This window comes from Haliotis rufescens, unplaced genomic scaffold (assembly GCF_023055435.1).
Source record: "Haliotis rufescens isolate VD_foot unplaced genomic scaffold, xgHalRufe1.0.p SCAF_1, whole genome shotgun sequence".
Lineage (NCBI taxonomy): Eukaryota > Metazoa > Mollusca > Gastropoda > Lepetellida > Haliotidae > Haliotis > Haliotis rufescens.
Window position 1 is genome coordinate 25256695 of NW_025963779.1, and position 19071 is coordinate 25275765.

The 19071-nt window shown below is 38.3% G+C and overlaps 2 protein-coding genes across 4 annotated transcripts in view; one reads left to right on the forward strand and one right to left on the reverse strand.

Moving 5' to 3' along the window:
- Positions 1 to 5768: 5768 nt before the first annotated feature.
- LOC124131686 (programmed cell death protein 2-like) lies at positions 5769 to 18030 on the forward strand. Of its 3 annotated transcripts, none has more exons than XM_048393835.1 (7): positions 5769 to 6105; positions 10964 to 11121; positions 12306 to 12920; positions 14696 to 14821; positions 15670 to 15812; positions 16345 to 16427; positions 16510 to 18030. In XM_048393835.1, the coding sequence occupies exons 1-7, from the start codon at positions 6022 to 6024 to the stop codon at positions 16558 to 16560; spliced, it is 1260 nt and encodes a 419-aa protein (XP_048249792.1). In that variant the 5' UTR covers positions 5769 to 6021; the 3' UTR covers positions 16561 to 18030. The 3 variants fall into 3 exon arrangements, with proteins under 3 accessions (XP_048249792.1, XP_048249798.1, XP_046351093.2); XM_048393841.1 differs by having other exon boundaries at positions 16592 to 18030; XM_046495137.2 differs by having other exon boundaries at positions 5772 to 6105; positions 16345 to 18030.
- Positions 18031 to 18171: 141 nt separating this feature from the next.
- LOC124131685 (zinc metalloproteinase nas-36-like) overlaps positions 18172 to 19071 on the reverse strand; it is a 33198-nt gene continuing 32298 nt past the window's right edge. Inside the window, exon 16 of the mRNA XM_046495135.2 lies at positions 18172 to 18981. Within this exon, the coding sequence (XP_046351091.2) occupies positions 18894 to 18981 (88 nt within the window). The 3' untranslated portion in view covers positions 18172 to 18893. The remainder of the gene's footprint in view (positions 18982 to 19071) is intronic.

Consider the following 19071-nt stretch of genomic DNA (forward strand, 5'->3'; position numbering starts at 1 on the left):
AGAGCTATAAGATGGAGAATGAGTTGGCAGGTCAGGTCTCTAGGTCAGGTAGCACGAGTTCCATGCTTTAAAAGTAGAGTGGCGATAGTGCTGACAATGGTTACAGCTGGGATGTGTTTGGGTGAGGTGTTTTTGGAGCTAGAAACGAGTTCAAGGATCGTTTCCATTCTTGGATCAGCTGAGAAGGGAAAAATGCAAAGTGTAAGATAGGATAAGTATATACATATACATATACAATTTATTGTAAAATTTACAATTTTTTCTTTGAAATAAGGGGCCAGGCAGTTATTGTGTGAGACCCACATGAAAAAAACATTTTCTTTTGTAACCTTAGGCATCACTACTTTCTCAGTACTTTTAGTAGTTTATATTTTTCAACCCCAAAAAACTAAATTCCCAATGTCTTGCTGTGGCAGTGGTCTAACAAATATTCTGTTGTAAAAATCCCAGCTCCTATAATGTCAAAGACCGCCTCCGTGGTCTAGTGGTAGAGCGTCCGCCCGGAGATTGGAAGGTCTGGGGTTCGATCCCCGATCGCGTCATACCAAAAGACGTTAAAAGATGGTACTTGTTGTTACCCTGTCTGGCGCTCGGCATCAAGGGGCTAAAACAAGGCCTGGTTGGCTCGGAGTCAGTATACTGTGTCTGAGTGGGGTATTCATGTTAAACTGCAGCATGGTATCTCAGTGAGCTAGCACTATAAATCGGCATCAGTCCGGACTAGTACAAGCAGCCACACACACACACACGCGTGCATGCACGTCGCTGTATAAGTGCAATAATCTTGGACGCGACGTTAAACCCAATTTCACCTCACCTATAATGTCAAATGGTCGGCCCCAGATGGAATTTAGGAGATGCTGTGTTCAACTGATACCAGTCCTACACTGGTTGTCTCCCTTTAGCATTCAGCAAACCATACACTGGCTTCTGTAGCCTTGAGATGATTGAATGAATTGTTTTTTTGATCTATGGATAACAGTAGGGCAAGTCAAGCTTTATACATCTGTAGAAAGATTAATGGTCTATAATGCAAGTTAATGAAAGAGAAGACACATTATTACGGGTACACTTTCATCCGAAATGGGTAATATTTCTTGCTTAATCAGAAATAAGAAATAAGAAATAATGTTAGAGTTATTTCAGATTGCAATAATGAAATATATATGGAAGTGAGATTATTGGACATTCAATGAAATGTCTTGCTATGACTGCTGAAAGAAAAGCATTGGAAAATATTGACTTATGAATCCACATCATTTTAGTTACTGCCTCCCAGTCCTGTATCAGTACACACGACAAACAGAATATGTGGAACACCGTCTATGTTTTCATTAAGCAGTAAAGAGTTTTTACAGTTATGTATGTATTTGTTATACCTCTTAAAATCTTGCAATTCCATTGATTAATCCGTACCACATGATGAAACTAATACATTTCAATATCGACCCCGAAATCATATGACTGACACTGAGACCTCAAATATTGACTCATCACATGATCAGTATTGACCTGTCATAGGATGAATATTGACTCGTCTGCTAGAAAACAAGATGGCGTCTGGTACGAACTCATCACTTTCGCAGCTAAGTTACTGTAATGAAACAGGACAGTTTAAAGACTTCATGAACTTTAAAGTGAATTTTGGTAGAACAAAATGAATGATTACTCTTGACAGGTAAATATGTGAAAACGAGGACCCTCGGAACCGGGCCCTTAGGGAGTCTGTCCTGCGGTCAGACCACCTCAGGGGTTGGGTTCTTGGATCCTTGTTTTTTGTTGTTAATTATTTGTATGATAGTAAGCCTCTTTAATATCACAGGAGGAAATACAATGAACAACATCAAGAACACCCTCACCAGCCTTAGTTTTATTGACCTGTTCAATGAACACACTTACAACGGACGGATATAACAAACAGCTTTTTGGTCCCGTCCATTTGCTGTATATATGTTGTATATATACTACTCAAAAGAAGTTAAGGATCACCCAATTCTTTTCTATTACTATAGTTAATCTCATGCCATTACAGATTAACAATAGTAATTTGAAAGAATCTGCTGATCCTTAATTTCTTTTGAGTAGTATATGTTGTATATATACTTATATCGAACTACGATTATAACAAACTAAAATTAGTGGTCCCTTTGAGTTCGTTATAACCATAGTTTTCTGTATTATCCGTTGTTTCGTAGGTTGATTTGAGGGTAGTTTCTTGAAATACATGCTTGTAATAAAAGTTTTATCAAAAATACAAAGCAAGACGATGTTATAAAATATATGCTGTTTTTAATATTACAAAGTGTTCTGTTTTCTTAAACTTTATATTTTTCATCTTTAAAATAGGAAAATAAATTGGTTAGGCCTAATGATACATAGCAGTATTCTTCAAGTTTTTACAGAATATTTTGTTGTGGGGAATTCCCCTTCAATGACAACCCTGTTTGCAGTGTACACACTGTTACAAGGGGTGATAGCTCAGTAGAGATTGCGTTGTGTAGCCTAGGATTACAGTGGTATGCTGTAGTCGCGATAATGTAATTATCCAAGATGTTGAAAAACTGTGTTTGTTGCCGTGGTCACATTGATACATGCACTGCATCTTTGTCTGATGACTTGATAATGAAGGCAGTAGCGTGATGATATTAGTTGAGAGGTGCTATGTTCAGTGCTACTATGTATGTCTCAAAGCTGAAACCTGGTTAATTCAGACCCTGTTAATGCAGCATCCCTACCTTCCAAATTATTGTCTAGAACACTTATGTGTAATCAATGTCATGTTACTGTTTGATTTGTTAATACTGGTGATTTCAGTGAAGGCATTCGTCTGGATTAACAGGGTCCTGTCCTCACTTCCTAGACAACTCGTTCTTCAGGGATGCATGTAGACTTTGAAAAGTTGTGAAAGTTTTAGATTAACCATAAAATGGTTTTCAGTATGAAAATACATTGAAATGTTTTTTGAACCCAGCAAATTTAAAAATATTAACCATTCCTATCAAAGTACAGCATGACATTCAATCTCTATGACTCTATTCATTTCAAATGAAACTCAGTGGAATTACCTTGAGTTGTGTGATAGGTTGTTTCAGTGTTGTATCACAGAAACTCATCAGCAATAGAAACTGTTTTAGTCCACTAGTCCTTATAATGATAACGCACAGCAAAACCACTAATAATGGTAAATTTCTACTAGTCCTTATGATACCTTAACTATTGAGCAGTTTGTCAAGGACTATAGGACTAGTGCCAATTTCAACGCTGCTCAGCCTGAATTTAGCCTCTTGAGGCCTTACGTTTCATCTTGTGTGTAACTTTGTGATGGTTAAATTTTCAGTATCTGATAGTATATTGTACAATTTTATACTTATGTTTAACTTATAGTTTAGTTATGTTTCAATACAAATATATTTTTTTCTATGCTGGTAGCTTGTTAGATTGATCAACAGCACTGATTTTGTACATTGCAATACTTGAAAGATTGCTATTGATAACAGAGTAGTACATTCTTCACTAAAGATGTATTTATCAAGACTATTATGCAAGTCATATGTTTCAATGCCGAAAAGTATTTAAAACTGCATATTCATTATATTCATTCATTACAAGTATAATAAAATGTGTTTCCTTGCTGAGGGTCCTGTTCTCTTTCCTGACATATGTGCTGAACACATGACACATACATGATGAACACCTGATGACTGACACATACATGATGAACACCTGATGACTGACACATGTGCTGAACACCTGGTGACTGACACATACATGATGAACACCTGGTGACTGACAGATGAGCTGAACACCTGGTGACTGACACATACATGATGAACACCTGGTGACTGACACATGTGCTGAACACCTGGTGACTGACACATACATGATGAACACCTGATGACTGACACATGTGCTGAACACCTGGTGACTGACACACACATGATGAACACCTGGTGACTGACAGATGAGCTGAACACCTGGTGACTGACACATACATGATGAACACCTGGTGACTGACACATGTGCTGAACACCTGGTGACTGACACATGTGCTGAACACCTGGTGACTGACACATACATGATGAACACCTGGTGACTGACACATGTGCTGAACACCTGGTGACTGACACATACATGGTGAACACCTGGTGACTGACAGATGAGCTGAACACCTGGTGACTGACACATACATGATGAACACCTGGTGACTGACACATGTGCTGAACACCTGGTGACTGACACGTGCTCAACACCTGGTGGCTGACACATGTGCTGAACACCTGGTGACTGACACATACATGGTGAACACCCCATCTTGCATTACATGTACTCAACACCTGGTGACTGACATGTATATGGTGCATGTCATCGATCTCAATTGTGTGGATCGATGCTCATGATATCAATCACTAGATTGTCTGGTCCAGACTCAATTATTTACAGACCGCTGTCATATAGCTGGAATATCGCTGAGTGCGGCGCTAAACAACAAACCAACCCACCAACCAACCAACATGTTACTATCCATGTTTTATCAGACACCTGTTGTAGGTTGCTATATACTATAAACCAAGCATGGATGTAGTGGTCATCCAAGGAAGGGAAATGAGCTGTGAAGAGTTGCATCCCTTTGGTGTACCAGGATTCTGTTGCCATGATCCTATGATCCCAGGTTTGAATCAGAGATTCACCCATATTGTGATGCCATCAATATCTGTTCTCATGGGTTTCACCGCAATGTTAAAGTCCTGTCTGAAATGATTTATCACTTTGGGCTATCCTAACACATTAATCTGACACACTGTGATATAACTGCAATATAAACCCGATGTTGTTCATCTCTGTCAGGGGGTGGTCGGGTAGCCTAGTGGTTAAAGCATTTGCTCGTCACACCGAAGACCCGGTTTTGATTCCCGACATGGGTACAATGTGTGAAGCCCATTTCTGGTGTCCCCCGCTGTGAAATTTCTAGAATATTGCTAAAAGTCGCGTAAAATCATACTCACTCACTCATCTCTGTTAGTGAGAGGGGAGGGGGGATGTGGAGGAGTATAACAAGATTGAAGCATATGTGTGAATAATTTTCTTTGAATAAGAAATAATTAAAATTGAAAGGCAGTATTATTTTTATTTTCCTGAATATACGAACAGGTGTTAACACCAAAACAAAAAGTTGTTTGTACACAACTGACGAGACCATCCTGAGCACTGCAACATTTTCAGATAACATTTAACTGCATTCCAACCAGGAATTAAAAAGATGAGTGGCCACAGATATTTTTGTATATTTTGGAGTATAACCTTTCAAAAAAGGTCCTGTTTCTTCAATAAACAAGAAATTAAATTGCTATTCTATCAACAAGTCTTTTGTTTTAGTTTATTAGGGTTTTGAGTGGAAGATCGTCATGTGTAAGTTTCGGCAAATCAAAGTGAACAGTAATTATGGGAAAGATACCCTAGATGTAACTGTCAAGGAATGTAGCAGTCAATGTTAAACATTGTTTTGTTGGAGTGAAAACCACTGTGCAATAAAGATATCAATGTATTTGTCATTTTACCATCAGATCAAGATTCAACATTGAACAAACATCTCTTATTATAAGTCAAGATATAGATATTATATATATTCACTCACATTTCAACTTAATCCTTGGTAACAGTCGTTCTAGTCTGTTTCTGCACGATTTACACGATGTGCGAAAAACACATCAGTTTCATACCGAGACAGTCATAATTGCAACATGGATTTGAACTCACAATACCCGTTCACAACCGTGAATTATTACATATCATTAATCTTTCAGAGTTCTCTCCCTTCTGTTATTGCTTTGCCGTTTCCGGTTTGATCCCCACGTGGGTTTTTACATTGGAATATGTTTAGTACCGTTATATCTAGTGAGACTGGAATCAGACAACCAAAACCCAGAACTGTTTTAAGAAAGAGACATTTATAAACTTTTTTTTTTTATATAAATAAAACAACAAATTCGATTCGTCATTAATGTCAGCAGACTGAAAAGAACAATGTCGACTGTACTGCTCGGTGTTCCCGACACCGAAGTCGCTTCCCCGACCTCATGGGACGTCAACAAGATAGGAGGGCTTCCTGTGAGTAACGCTAAGCTCTGAAGTAGATCGAAATGTATCAATAATTATAACGTTGAAGCTGCAATCAAAGTGGGGTAGCACCTTCAGTATTTTAGAAGTAAAGGAACGTATTGGAGATGTACGTGCACAGGAACTCGTTATATTTACTGACTTATCTATCTATCTATCTATCTATCTATCTATTGGAGATGTACGTGCACAGGAACTCGTTATATTTATTGACCTATCTATCTATCTATCTATCTATCTATCTATCTATCTATCTATCTATTGGAGATGTACGTGCACAGGAACTCGTTATATTTATTGACCTATCTATCTATCTATCTATCTATCTATCTATCTATTTATTGGAGATGTACATGCACAGGAACTCGTTATATTTACTGACTTATCTATCTATCTATCTATCTATCTATCTATTGGAGATGTACATGCACAGGAACTCGTTATATTTACTGACTTATCTATCTATCTATCTATCTATCTATCTATCTATCTATCTATTGGAGATGTACGTGCACAGGAACTCGTTATATTTACTGACTTATCTATCTATCTATCTATCAATCTATTGGAGATGTACATGCACAGGAACTCGTTATATTTACTGACTTATCTATCTATCTATCTATCTATTGGAGATGTACGTGCACAGGAACTCGTTATATTTACTGACTTATCTATCTATCTATCTATCTATCTATCTATCTATTGGAGATGTACATGCACAGGAACTCGTTATATTTACTGACTTATCTATCTATCTATCTATCTATTGGAGATGTACATGCAAAGGAACTCGTTATATTTACTGACTTATCTATCTATCTATCTATCTATTGGAGATGTACATGCACAGGAACTCGTTATATTTACTGACTTATCTATCTATCTATCTATCTATTTGAGATGTACATGCACAGGAACTCGTTATATTTACTGACTTATCTATCTATCTATCTATCTATCTATCTATCTATCTATCTATCTATCTATCTATCTATTGGAGATGTACATGCACAGGAACTCGTTATATTTACTGACTTATCTATCTATCTATCTATCTATTGGAGATGTACATGCACAGGAACTCGTTATATTTACTGACTTATCTATCTATCTATCTATTGGAGATGTACATGCACAGGAACTCGTTATATTTACTGACTTATCTATCTATCTATCTATCTATCTATTGGAGATGTACATGCACAGGAACTCGTTATATTTACTGACTTATCTATCTATCTATCTATCTATTGGAGATGTACGTGCACAGGAACTCGTTATATTTACTGACTTATCTATCTATCTATCTATCTATCTATTGGAGATGTACGTGCACAGGAACTCGTTATATTTACTGACTTATCTATCTATCTATCTATCTATTGGAGATGTACATGCACAGGAACTCGTTATATTTACTGACTTATCTATCTATCTATCTATTGGAGATGTACATGCACAGGAACTCGTTATATTTACTGACTTATCTATCTATCTATCTATCTATTGGAGATGTACGTGCACAGGAACTCGTTATATTTACTGACTTATCTATCTATCTATCTATCTATTGGAGATGTACATGCACAGGAACTCGTTATATTTACTGACTTATCTATCTATCTATCTATCTATTGGAGATGTACATGCACAGGAACTCGTTATATTTACTGACTTATCTATCTATCTATCTATCTATTGGAGATGTACATGCACAGGAACTTGTTATATTTACTGACTTATCTATCTATCTATCTATCTATTGGAGATGTACGTGCACAGGAACTCGTTATATTTACTGACCTATCTATCTATCTATCTATCTATCTATCTATTGGAGATGTACATGCACAGGAACTCGTTATATTTACTGACTTATCTATCTATCTATTGGAGATGTACATGCACAGGAACTCGTTATATTTACTGACTTATCTATCTATCTATCTATCTATTGGAGATGTACATGCACAGGAACTTGTTATATTTACTGACTTATCTATCTATCTATCTATCTATCTATCTATTGGAGATGTACGTGCACAGGAACTCGTTATATTTACTGACTTATCTATCTATCTATTGGAGATGTACGTGCACAGGAACTCGTTATATTTACTGACTTATCTATCTATCCATCTATCTATCTATCTATCTATTGGAGATGTACGTGCACAGGAACTCGTTATATTTACTAACCTATCTATCTATCTATCTATCTATCTATTGGAGATGTACATGCACAGGAACTCGTTATATTTACTGACTTATCTATCTATCTATCTATCTATCTATTGGAGATGTACATGCACAGGAACTCGTTATATTTACTGACTTATCTATCTATCTATCTATCTATCTATTGGAGATGTACATGCACAGGAACTCGTTATATTTACTGACTTATCTATCTATCTATCTATCTATCTATTGGAGATGTACATGCACAGGAACTCGTTATATTTACTGACTTATCTATCTATCTATCTATCTATCTATTGGAGATGTACATGCACAGGAACTCGTTATATTTACTGACTTATCTATCTATCTATCTATCTATTGGAGATGTACATGCACAGGAACTCGTTATATTTACTGACTTATCTATCTATCTATCTATCTATTGGAGATGTACATGCACAGGAACTCGTTATATTTACTGACTTATCTATCTATCTATCTATCTATTGGAGATGTACATGCACAGGAACTCGTTATATTTACTGACTTATCTATCTATCTATCTATCTATTGGAGATGTACATGCACAGGAACTTGTTATATTTACTGACTTATCTGTCTATCTATCTTTCTATTGGAGATGTACGTGCACAGGAACTCGTTATATTTACTGACCTATCTATCTATCTATCTATCTATCTATCTATTGGAGATGTACATGCACAGGAACTCGTTATATTTACTGACTTATCTATCTATCTATTGGAGATGTACATGCACAGGAACTCGTTATATTTACTGACTTATCTATCTATCTATCTATCTATTGGAGATGTACATGCACAGTAACTCGTTATATTTACTGACTTATCTATCTATCTATCTATCTATCTATCTATTGGAGATGTACGTGCACAGGAACTCGTTATATTTACTGACTTATCTATCTATCTATTGGAGATGTACGTGCACAGGAACTCGTTATATTTACTGACTTATCTATCTATCCATCTATCTATCTATCTATCTATTGGAGATGTACGTGCACAGGAACTCGTTATATTTACTAACCTATCTATCTATCTATCTATCTATCTATTGGAGATGTACATGCACAGGAACTCGTTATATTTACTGACTTATCTATCTATCTATCTATCTATCTATTGGAGATGTACATGCACAGGAACTTGTTATATTTACTGACTTATCTATCTATCTATCTATCTATCTGTTGGAGATGTACATGCACAGGAACTCGTTATATTTACTGACTTATCTATCTATCTATCTATTGGAGATGTACATGCACAGGAACTCGTTATATTTACTGACTTATCTATCTATCTATCTATCTATTGGAGATGTACATGCACAGGAACTCGTTATATTTACTGACTTATCTATCTATCTATCTATCTATTGGAGATGTACATGCACAGGAACTCGTTATATTTACTGACTTATCTATCTATCTATCTATCTATTGGAGATGTACATGCACAGGAACTCGTTATATTTACTGACTTATCTATCTATCTATCTATCTATTTGAGATGTACATGCACAGGAACTCGTTATATTTACTGACTTATCTATCTATCTATCTATCTATCTATTTGAGATGTACATGCACAGGAACTCGTTATATTTACTGACTTATCTATCTATCTATCTATCTATTGGAGATGTACATGCACAGGAACTCGTTATATTTACTGACTTATCTATCTATCTATCTATCTATTGGAGATGTACGTGCACAGGAACTCGTTATATTTACTGACTTATCTATCTATCTATCTATCTATTGGAGATGTACATGCACAGGAACTCGTTATATTTACTGACTTATCTATCTATCTATCTATCTATTGGAGATGTACGTGCACAGGAACTCGTTATATTTACTAACCTATCTATCTATCTATCACGAGTACTTGTGTGTACGTGATAAGTGTAGATAGACAGACTCCATGTGTTTATGATCTACAGCAGGTTACTCCTGTATTTCAATCTGCATCAAGTTTTAGAATTTAGTGACAATGATCCCTTAACTTTCCTGCTTAAAAAAGTGTTTGACAGCCATTTTGCTAGCCCCCCCCTTGAAGATCCAGGTTAGAATAGGTCTTCAGCAACCCATGCTTGTCGTAAGAGGCAACTGACGGGATCGGGTGGTCAGTCTCGCTGACTTGTTTGATGCATGTCATCGCATCCCAAATGTGTGGATCGATGCTCACATTATCATTCACTGGATTATCTGGTCCCAACTTGATTATTTACTGACCATGTTTTCATATAGCTTGAATATTGCTGAGTGCGGCGTTAAACAACAAACAAACATTTTGCTAGCAGTTGTTGTTTATCCCCATTAGTGGCGAGAATGGATCTGGGCACTGATTTAACATGTTTAAAAAATATCCCAAATGTTAAGAAAATAATGATTTTCCCAATTTGCCTGCCAAGAGCGCTTATAGTTGGTGTAGTTTGGAATCCTAGAGAAATTGCTTACATCGGCATCAAACTAGCTATGGAGCATCAGATCGCTACTGCATAGAGGCTGTGTTTACATATCAATCTAATGTCTGGAAAGTGGGCCATATGTTGCATGACGAAAAAAGTGTCATGAAACCTAATTTGTAAATGCTCTCTTCTTTTTAAGGACCTAATGATCCATCTATCTACGCCCAAGTGTGAGGGATGCTCAGCTCTGATGATGCATATACTACAGATTTATTGTCCATTGGAGTTGTCTCCCTTCCATCGTAGTCTCCATGTGTTCGCCTGCGTAACAAGATCATGCTGGAACAAGGAACATGGGTATAGTTCACAAGTCTGCCCGTCGGGCTGAAACTCCCCCTGGTTATTGGTGTGCATCACAATGTGTCGTCGTCATCATCATCATCATCATCATCATCATCATCATCATCATCATGTTCATTGTTTGTCTTGTCTACAGTTGCATGTCAGTAAATAAAGTACTTAACGCCCTCATTTTCAGTCTCTGGGAATCTCTCACCAGATCTTCACCTTCAAACGTCTGTCTATTTTTAGACATTTTTTCACACCTGTAGGGTTTCCCTCAGTCTATTTATATCTTGCATTAAGCACTTCCTTTGATGCTTAATGCAATCTATCTTGTAATTGGCCACCCTGGTCCTCTACAGGGAGCTTCCTTCCATACCTGACTTCATGTACTGCTGTTGAGGAGGAAGGATATGTTCTTTTCTTCAGGTTATTTCTTCAACAGCAGCCACCCCCATCGTTTAATAAATGCATAATCATCATCTGCCTGTGTCTCTGTTCTCCAACGGCCTGAGCCGGATCAAATACACACACTCCCCCGGTTACACCTGCATGATATGGACCACATGTTGAGTGATATTTGTAGGGTTTCTTAAACCATTATTACTTAATTCACATCATTGACTCATGTTGATTAAAAAAGTCTATGTTTGAGTTAATTAACATGGTTAAGTCATGCAGATTGATGATATATTCAGGGTTTTATCGGACATAAAATACTGCATTGAAAGCCCAATCTATGATAGACTCCAAAGCATGTGCAGTGATGATATCAGTAATTTTTTTTATTCAAAATCAGCTGAAGCATGCCATAAGTTGTAAGCCTGGCATTTTCATGCCATGGACACCCCCAAAATTATTACTGAGCGTCCTCCAGACTTGAAAATAGACCAAGGTAATTCCCTTTGTTGTCAGAGCACTGGATTATTCAGCAAAACATGAGCATATTTATCTACTTCAACACTTATCTGTGTATGTTTTTGATCAGTGTTCAAAATAAGCACCCTGTAGGCCTGTGGCAGGTACATCTTGTGTCGGGCCCATAGTTTAGTCGTGGCCTGCTGCTTCTAAAGTCTGTGGGGCCTAATGGCAGGGATTTTACTTTCAAACATTGTTTTAGATACTTGAAAGCTTCTTTATACAAAGTCAGTGATGATCCACAGCCATTGCTATAAGCTTGCTTCCTTCATTGTGTGTAGGTGGAGGGTATTCCGATCTCAGCTGAGAGATGCCACCAGTTGCCAGGAGAAGTCCGCCAATGTTTGCTCCTCCAGTGGTAGTAAGGTTGCTATGGAAACCAGTGATTGGTGTGATGATGCAGATGACTGGGGCTGCGATGATGATGATGCTCAAGATTTGGTTGCCATGGTAACGGACAATTTCAATGCAGTTGCCACTGAGAGTACAGCTGGTGCTACAGATGATACCCCAGCATCTCCAGCTACGTCCACCAGCGGTCAGTTCGAGCTAGATGAAACTGAGGAAGCACTTGTCTCAGGACTGGACGAGTTAAATGTGGAGGATGGTGCAGCACCAGGCAATGTCAAGGGAGATGACTCTCTCCTCCCAAATGAGAAAACATTGGCAAATGTGCTCAGTTACTTGGCAACGGACCAGCCAGATGACACAGGTCATGATGATGTGATCCTGCTGAAGTCTGCAGCTTCCCAGTCTACCCCCCTACTGTCGTACCATCTAAACGTGTTTGATGAACCGTCCGCTGATGTCACTGACGAGGCCCATGTGGCCAAACTGTTGAAAGCTTACGAGAGAGCAGAGCGTGTTGATGTCAGGTCACTGGCAGATGAGGATAGGTGAGCTGTGCTGGTCAAGTTAATATATTACAGCAAAACTTCTCAACATTTATGACATTGTTTGTTTGTTGTTTAACGCCGCGCTGGGCAATATAACATAGAGGTAGACTATTAGCAATACTATATTCGCTGGGTGCTTAGAAAATTGACAAAGGTGGATGCTTATTTAAACCCATCTTTCCGAGGCAAGAGAGTTAACTGACTTTAAAAGTCCAGTTTCCACCCTTGCCGAACTAGGCTGGAATTCCTGGGCTCGATCGTAGCGCCACCAGTGGCTTTTACGAGTTATGTCCATTCTATGCCTCTCCCATATGGACCAATCAGATTCCACCTCTCGTATCACATGCATTTGCTTCAAACAATATGGTGGTGCCCAGCCAAGACGATCTGATCGACCATCAAGATCTATTTTGTGATAATAACGTGATCACGATCAAATAACATGAGCACCTTGATTAAAAACAAGAAAAGATTTGGAAAATATCTGTTGACAACGAGTTGGCGATGCACATGCTTTTCAAATCCTGCAATCGACCAAACTCTGCATGACAGTTTACGAACCAGATTTCGATTTCGGTTAGCGAATTTGATTGGACTATGCATAGAATCGTTAGTCCAGCCATAATCTAACTCCATAATCCCAGCCAAGATCGGAAAGGATTGAAACTGGACTTTAATAGTCAGTTAACTCACTTGCCTCGGGAAGATGATTTAAACCTTACACCTGTTATATTTGTTATCAGTGATCAAGTGATACAGAACACACTTAATTCAACATCACTGAATTGGGACGAGGCAGCTACATCCCCTTTCTTCACCTATAATGTATTTTAAGGGTGAAACGATACAGGAAGGTATACGTATGACGATATATGGGTCTTGAAACCATAAGTATCGAGATACGAATATTTTCATCAAATTGCTTGGAAACTTCTTGACTATTAATATTTCAGTGTTGGTTCAAAAGGAAAGGGTTCGTCGTGGCAATTTTTAGTATTGAATTTAATATGCTAATTACAACACATTTAGCCGAATTTGACTGACAAAAATGCTTGGGTGTCATTACAAGAGTAGTAAATAATTTATTTTAGCCAGTGTATCGTCTTGTATCGATATAGTAAAAAATGTATCGTTGCTTCAAAACTCATGGTGCACCAGTTTATCAATTAACCCCAAGTGTGTTTAATGTAAAACGATATGTAATATACACAAGACTATACAGATTGTCATGTCAGTTTTTGAGGAATTGATGTAGAAGTTGGTCAGGGGGAGCTTATTGGAGCTGGGTGCTTAATACAGTGAATACAGTAAATCTCCGTTATCACTGTTCACTTCATTTCTAGTGTAGAGTGAACCCGGTTAATTTTGAAAAGCATGTCCTGTGAAATCGTTAGGGCTACCAGGTTGCCACATCCAGATTATGGATAATGGGCAAGGAGTTATGTTTATGTAACTGTCTGTAATAGTTCAATAAATGTTTGGGGGCACGGGTGGCCCAGTCGTCTAAGGCGCCGCAATTCGCTGTGCAGAGTTGCGTCCCTTTGGCACGCCAGAAACCTATGATTGTTGGTTCGAATCCTGGTTCACCCCGATTATGTTTCTAGGTTTGTCAGCACCATACCTGTGCTCGTGGGTTTCACCGAAGTGGTAAACCTGCATCACTTCGGGCTTTCCTCCCACATTAAGCTGACACACCGTGATATGACTGGAATACTGTTAAAAGCGGCGTTAAACCCAACTCACTCACACTCAATAAATGTTTATCTTGTGATCAGGGAACCTAAGGGTGGCAAGAAAAGTACATCAGCCGAAAAGTATGAAAAGACTGAGCTGAAACATGGAGACAAGTGCTTCCACAAGTTCATGAAGCGTATAAAGCGGTGCCCAGAACAAGTTATCAGGTACATATGTAGGCACATGTGTTGGCATGCTCAAGACAAAAATATTTCTTTGATTGTATATCTCTTGGGTAGATATGCCACAGTGCTTAATAACAGGTTTTATAAAATGTTTTCCAATGATTTAATAGTATGGCCTTTATTGTTTGCATTCAGAACTGGCTGTTTGTTTCTTTACGGGATACAGAAATCAGATATGCTGTTAAGATATGGATATAATGTAATTGTAATTTTTTAGGAGGATATTCATAAGAGAAGTGAATCTTGTTTTTTGGCCTATAGCCTTTTTGAATCAAGCATGTATTTTTTTGTAATCTCTAGAACACGATACAAGAAACATGTTCTTTGAACACATAGGCACTTCAGGAACATGTTCAAACATCATAACCAGGTGTAAATACAAATTGTGAATAATTTTTGCAGATATACTGATATCATGAACTTAGAAGGGTTAATTTCTCAACCCAAGTATTAATTTTTTGTTCCATTGCACGGATATTAACCAGTAAAATATGACTGGGACTGGTAAATTTGAGGGTTGGCTGTTCTCGTGTCCGGCAGAAATTTCTGTTGTGAATATCATATTCTGTGAAAAGCTGTAAACATTAATTCACTGTTTCCAAAGCTGTCGTGTCAATTTTCTATAACTTTCTGTCTGAAATTCGAAAACTGTGCACAATATCAGCCAATAACAATACATCCGCATGACTGGCAGATAAAAATGCCACTGGAAACACTGCAGAGGGGGCAACAAGTCCATTAGTTTCTGTCAATCTTTCATCAGGCAGGATGTGTTCTGTGTCATAAATGTCAGCAATGCCCTTGATGTTGGTGACTATTGTCTGTGCCAGGTATCACCATGGAGGAAGCCCACTTCCTATCTCTGCCTCCCCGCTAGCTCCACGCCCCTGTCCCGCGTGCGGTGCTGCTAGGGTGTTTGAGCTGCAGCTGGTGCCGTCACTGGTGTCCTTCCTGTGTCAGAACAAGGAACAAGGTGGAGCCTGCAGTTATGTTCAATTCTTTACTGCTGAATTTATGTTATGTTATGGTACTGTGTTTGTTCGATACTTGATTTAATGCTTTGCTTGGCCCAGACATGATTGTAAGCAGGCTGGATTACTGTGGACATTGGCATCAAATCAACATTTACCAGTGTATAAAATTCTCCAAAATAGCAATATTGCAAAGTTACCAGACCAGAAATATGTTGCCAGTCCAGAATTTTCTAGACGAACAGAAAAAAGGCAACACAAAGGTAAAAGTAAATGTACTAAATTAGTTCTCATAAAACATGTATATCAATAAAGTGGTGGATTGTCAACTTAGTAACTCCTGACACAAAACTGACCTTCTGCAAAACAGAACGTCTTGGACTGTCGGGCAGGGGGGTATTTTGTGTCATGGTGGTTACTGCACCTGGTCATCTGTTGTAATGAACATTGGTATAGTTGCATTATAACTTTTATGTCGATGACACCACAAACCACTGAGGTAGAAATGTGAATATGTTTGTTCTTCTGTTTCAGGCCCTGTAGTGGAGTTCGGGACAGTGCTGGTGTACACCTGCAGCAGCAGTTGTTGGCAGGAGGAACACACGATTCCCTGTGAGGAGCTTGTGATTGTACAGTCCGACCCTGACCAACACCTGTTCAAATCATGACGCTGATTTCAATGGCACTGTTCCCCGAGAGGAGCTTGTGATTGTACAGTCCGACCCCGACCAACACCTCTTCAAATCATGACGCTGATTTCAATGGCACTGTTCCCCGAGAGGAGCTTGTGATTGTACAGTCCGACCCTGACCAACACCTGTTCAAATCATGACGCTGATTTCAATGGCACTGTTCCCCGAGAGGAGCTTGTGATTGTACAGTCCGACCCTGACCAACACCTGTTCAAATCATGACGCTGATTTCAATGGCACTGTTCCCCGAGAGGAGCTTGTGATTGTACAGTCCGACCCTGACCAACACCTGTTCAAATCATGACGCTGATTTCAATGGCACTGTTCCCAGAGAGGAGCTTGTCATTGTACAGTCCGACCCCAACCAACACCTCGACAGAAATCTGAACGTTAAAATCCATGTTGTTCTTGACGCGATTTTGATTGGACTATGCATAGACTCATTAGTCTTGCCTCGGGAAGATGTGCGAAGCGCTAAGGTGGTCACAACTCGCATACTTTAACATGTTTAACATTGTCTTAAGATAGTCGTAGCGCTAAGATCGCTTTGTGGATTGTGAAAAAACAAAATCAGTTTTGATAAGTGGTTTGAATGTTTTATTCCATACAAACTCCTACTGATATGTTAAAGCGTTGAACATTGTAAGCTGTCAACCTTCAGATGTAGGCTTTATGTGTGTGTGTGTGTGTGTGTGTGTGTGTGTGTGCATGGAACACACGGTGTGAAGGTGATGACTACACACTGTAGCTGCTTATACAACATATATGTACAACACTCGTTAACAAACGTAAACAACACTTAAGTTAAATAAAGAATCAGCACCTGTTTCATGTTAAAATGTAAGATTAAAAAATAACAATAATAATAATTGACAAATTAATACACAAGAATTCTTGTCACAGTTATTTACATCATGTATTTCAGAAACTTACAATTAGTTTGGAATATTTGTGCACAATAGAGTCCAGAATATTGACTGAGGATATCACTACTCTGCAGTCACTTTATTGTTCTACAGATCAGATTGTTTTTCTTTATTAGAAGTCTGTGTATTTTTATACGCATTGTTTACAGGAAGATAAGTTTCCTGTAACAACTCCTAAATGTTTCACGGAAAAAAGATGCCTGCTTTCAAGGCGTGTTAACGGAGTGATATTGTTTGTCAAACAAATGCATTTATTACAAAATGGTAAAAAAATGATTTATATCCCGAACAGTATTTATCTTGTTTAAATGTAAATAAAATCAGGGTTTCCTTAGCAAGATATCAAATTGTTCACATGACCTTGAAAGTAGGCGTACACAGGTATTAAAAGAGAAGAACGCTTTTGTCAGTTGTGCGCCCTAAATGACATTGAAGATGAATATCACTTCCTTTTATATGCCCATTTTATGTAACATTAAGGGCTAAGTATACACCTGAATATGACTATGTTAATCCCAATTTCTTTACACTCACATTCCTGTTAAACAATTCGAAGTACTAACTTTTACAAAAGTTACCGATGTTTGTTCATCATGCAATGTGACACAGTATAAATATTATGTTATTGACTCGACTGTTCTGAATGCACTTATTATAAATGTACTATAGGCCTGAGGCCTCCTCAGTAAGGAAATAAGAACATCAGTCTGGTATTTTACTGCCCAAATGTGTCCTGGTTATCATAAGATGTCTGATTGAGTGTGGCCAGAAAGGGGATTTCACGGCAGAATGCTTATGGCAAGAGGCGACCACAATGCGGATCAGTTGCTCACAATGTCTGCCTTATTGTTGTGTGTCACTGAAGTGTAGATAGATGATCAAAGTTGGTGACATGATTATATCCAGGTTGAGTGATAGAGTTTGAACACCACCGACCGTGTCGTAAAACAACATTCACTCACTGAGCAATGAAGACATCTAGTATGAAACACTTAACTTGAATTGTACGTGTATAGTCATAATATGTACAAGCAGGGATAGAAAGCTATACTGAGGGCATAATTCCTGCCAAGCATGTATACAAAACAAGACAAGAAAACATATAATATAACAAAACTGATGGTGATGTCTGACATGAAATATAACAATGAACTATGACCATACATGAAGCACATCATTCCTCCATCACCACAGCAATGGACGCCCACTGTTACAAAACGGTAAGAGAGAGAGATAGAAGCACTTCTTGGAGGCTTGGACCAACTGATTGGTGATCCTTTTGTGGTCATTTGACGCCACTGGCATCCTCAATATGTTGTTATGCCCACAGAAGGGGAGAATCGAAGGCTCTGATGTCTGTGGAAGAGCTGACATCAACATGGTCAGCCTGCTTGGACATAGTGTTTCTAGCTTGCTGGTCAGCCAGTAATATCACAGATAGAATTGGTTGGTGGTAGTTGGAGAACTAGCTTGGGTTTTCGACACACTTCCCATTCTGCAGGGAATATCCCGTACAACACTGAGTGCTGCACACGGCCATGTAGGTCTGGTACCTGAAACATTACGTTTACGGTGCAATAAATACGTTGCAAGTGATTCCGTGACATTTGATTGACTGACAAGCAATTCCTGTTGCATTTATG

Bases quoted from the DNA above. Each gene is read 5' to 3' on its own strand.
- LOC124131686 (XM_048393835.1), top strand. From the start codon at position 6,022: ATGTCGACTGTACTGCTCGGTGTTCCCGACACCGAAGTCGCTTCCCCG. The intron at 6,106-10,963 runs GTGAGTAACGCT...CTTCTTTTTAAG, and splicing joins ACAAGATAGGAGGGCTTCCT to GACCTAATGATCCATCTATC. The intron at 16,428-16,509 runs GAGCTTGTGATT...GTTCCCCGAGAG, and splicing joins AACACACGATTCCCTGTGAG to GAGCTTGTGATTGTACAGTC.